This window comes from Equus quagga, chromosome 14 (genome assembly GCF_021613505.1).
Source record: "Equus quagga isolate Etosha38 chromosome 14, UCLA_HA_Equagga_1.0, whole genome shotgun sequence".
NCBI lineage: Eukaryota > Metazoa > Chordata > Mammalia > Perissodactyla > Equidae > Equus > Equus quagga.
In genome coordinates, this window is record NC_060280.1 from 70,988,324 (window position 1) to 70,991,007 (window position 2,684).

At 43.9% G+C, this 2,684-nt stretch overlaps 1 protein-coding gene across 1 annotated transcript; it reads right to left on the minus strand.

Moving 5' to 3' along the window:
* Window positions 1-1,159: 1,159 nt before the first annotated feature.
* LOC124252010 (olfactory receptor 6T1) lies at window positions 1,160-2,122 on the minus strand. The gene has a single exon (XM_046685070.1). It carries the CDS (start codon window positions 2,120-2,122, stop codon window positions 1,160-1,162), a length of 963 nt encoding a protein of 320 aa, XP_046541026.1.
* Between the last annotated feature and the right edge of the window lie 562 nt (window positions 2,123-2,684).

Here is a 2,684-nt window from a genome sequence, read left to right on the forward strand (position 1 = left end):
CTCCTGCTCAATCTCAGGTCTCATTTTGAAGGTCACATCAGAGATGTGTTCCCTGATCCTAAATTCAAATTATTTGCCCTTATTAGTCCCTCTAACAAAACTCTACTCTTTTCTCAAAAGCATTTATCAGAAATTACAACTACCTACTGACTTATGCATTTAGGGATTTTTTGCCAGCCGTCACAGCTACACTATAAATTCCATAAATGTGAGAGTTATTGCCACCTTGTTTACTACTGTAGACCCAGGGCCTAGCTCCACAGCCTAGATTTAGGAGCAGCAGAGGAACCTCAGGCGCTGCATTGAGGAGGCATTTACTCTCAGGTTTGTGCACAGTCTGACCCTGCACTTGCACGACCAAGTAAGAGAGTGTATCTCTTTAAAATTTATACATTAAAAAGCTTCCTTGGCTCACTCTAACCCAATCCCTGCCTAGCCCAGTGCCTAAATATATTAAATATTTAATAATATTTCTTAAAGGAATAATTGAATGATTGTTACCTTATTAGTGTCTATGAGGTAGAATTTGACTTGAGAACTTGGGATATTTAAATATTTCGTTGGTCTCAGCACTCCTCCTTTATGAGACTCCTGCCGGAGCTGCTAGTCACATAAAGAACAGCAGCCAATGAGGATCAAGAAACCATTTATTACTGCAGCCAGAATTTGATTTCCCAATATGGAGGTTCTAGGTAATCTTGTTTGTCACACTCAGTCTAGATGGAAGGCCTCAGAAGGCCTCTTACTCCTCTCTTGTCTCCATACCTGAATCTCCAGATTTTAGCATTCCCTGATTGGCTTCATGATACAGGATGTTGAAGCAGTAGTAAGTGTGCTTAAGAGAACCCATGACAAAGAAGAGGAGCAGCCAGCCTTCCTGCACAGAGGCCCATGCTCACCCATCCCAAAGGAAATGTGTCCTAACCAGCATTAGGAATTCAACCAGCTGGTGCAGCATTCTCTGTGGGGAGGTGGAAGTATAAGGAAGGTTGGACAGAGAAAAATGAAGGTTAACTTTCATATTTCATGTTGTATATTTATGAAAACTATTCTCTTATCTGAGAAAAGTGCAGGGTACTGTCTGAGTGATTAGTTTTTCAAATACATTTAAAAAATTGAATAAATTGTTAATCTCCCAATCTAATAGGACTATTTTCTTTTACTTGTGACCCTTATAGTCTCTTGCAGCCATGTGTCTGTGCCACCTCAGGGCATCTCTCAGGGCTTGCTTCACCTTATCATTGCAGAGACTGAAGATGAACGGGTTCAGTAGGGGTGTGATGATACAGCTCAGGACTGAGGCAGCTTTTTTGAGCAGCATGGACTGAGCCTCTGAGAGACGGATGTAGAGGAAAATGGAGCTGCCATAGACGATGATCACCACAGTAAGATGTGAGGCACAAGTGGAGAATGCTTTCTTTCGCTTGGCAGCTGTGGGGGCCCTGAGAACAGTGGCAAGAATGCAGGCATAAGAGACTGAGGTCAGTGCCAGTGAGCCCAGTAACACTGATGTGGAAAGCACAAAAGCCACCAGCTCCAGCAGGCGAGTGTCCCCACAAGAGAGTCTCAGCAAGGGCCAACTGTCACAAAAGAAGTGGTCAATACCATTGGGGCCACAGAAAGGGAGGCTGGCCATGAGGATGGTGGGGCAAAGGACGCAGAGGAATCCAGCTAACCAGGAGGCCAGCACTAGCTGGGAACAGATCGGACCACTCATCAGCGTCTCATAGTGTAGTGGTTGGCAGATTGCCAGGTAACGATCTAGAGCCATGACAGCTAAGAGGAAGAAGTCGGTGGTGCCTAGGAGGAAGTAGAGGTAGGACTGGATGATGCAGCTGGCAAAGGAGATGGAGTGATCCCCTGTGAGGATGATGACAAGCATCTTGGGAACCACAACAGACACGAGCAACAGCTCCAGGAAGGACAGGTTCCACAGAAAGAAGTACATCTGTGTGTGCAGGCGTCGGTCCACCCAGCTGAGCCCAATAATTAGCAGGTTGCCTGTGGCTGTTACAACATAGGTCACCATCAACCCCAGGAACAGCAAGAACTGCAGGATGTGGCTACTGGGGAAACCCAAAAGGACAAACTCTGTTACCTGAGTCCAGTTTTCAGGGCTCATCTCCAGTCAACTGCAGGAGAAGTGAAACAGACCTTTGTAAGTGGGTCCTTAGCCACCAATCCTCATTTAATCAATCAGTAACACAGTATTGAGTACCTAGCATTTCCTTACATTCTGAGAATACATAAATCTATCTTTGTGTCTGCAAGTGACTTACAAGGACAGAAACAATTATGATATCAGGCAGCATATCGATAATAACATGGATGATTTTGAACACTAATTGTGTATTAGGAAATTTATATGTGTATCTCCTCTTGCAGCATTCCTTAAAGATAGGTATTACTGTTCTCATAAATAAGGAAAAGATGACTGAAGAAGCTTAAGGAATTCTTCTATGATCAAATAGGAAGCAGATTGTAGAGGCAGGACTTCATGCCAACTTCTGTGGCTGCAATGCAAAAAAATACTTCTGTTTCACTTATGCTGGATACCACATGAGCAGTGTGGCTTTAGAAGAATTCAGAAGAGTGGAGGGGTCAGAGAAGACCTGACTGAATAAATGCACCATGAACACAATTTTATCAGTATCAAGAACTCTTCTTTTAGTGTTGGTGGTCTT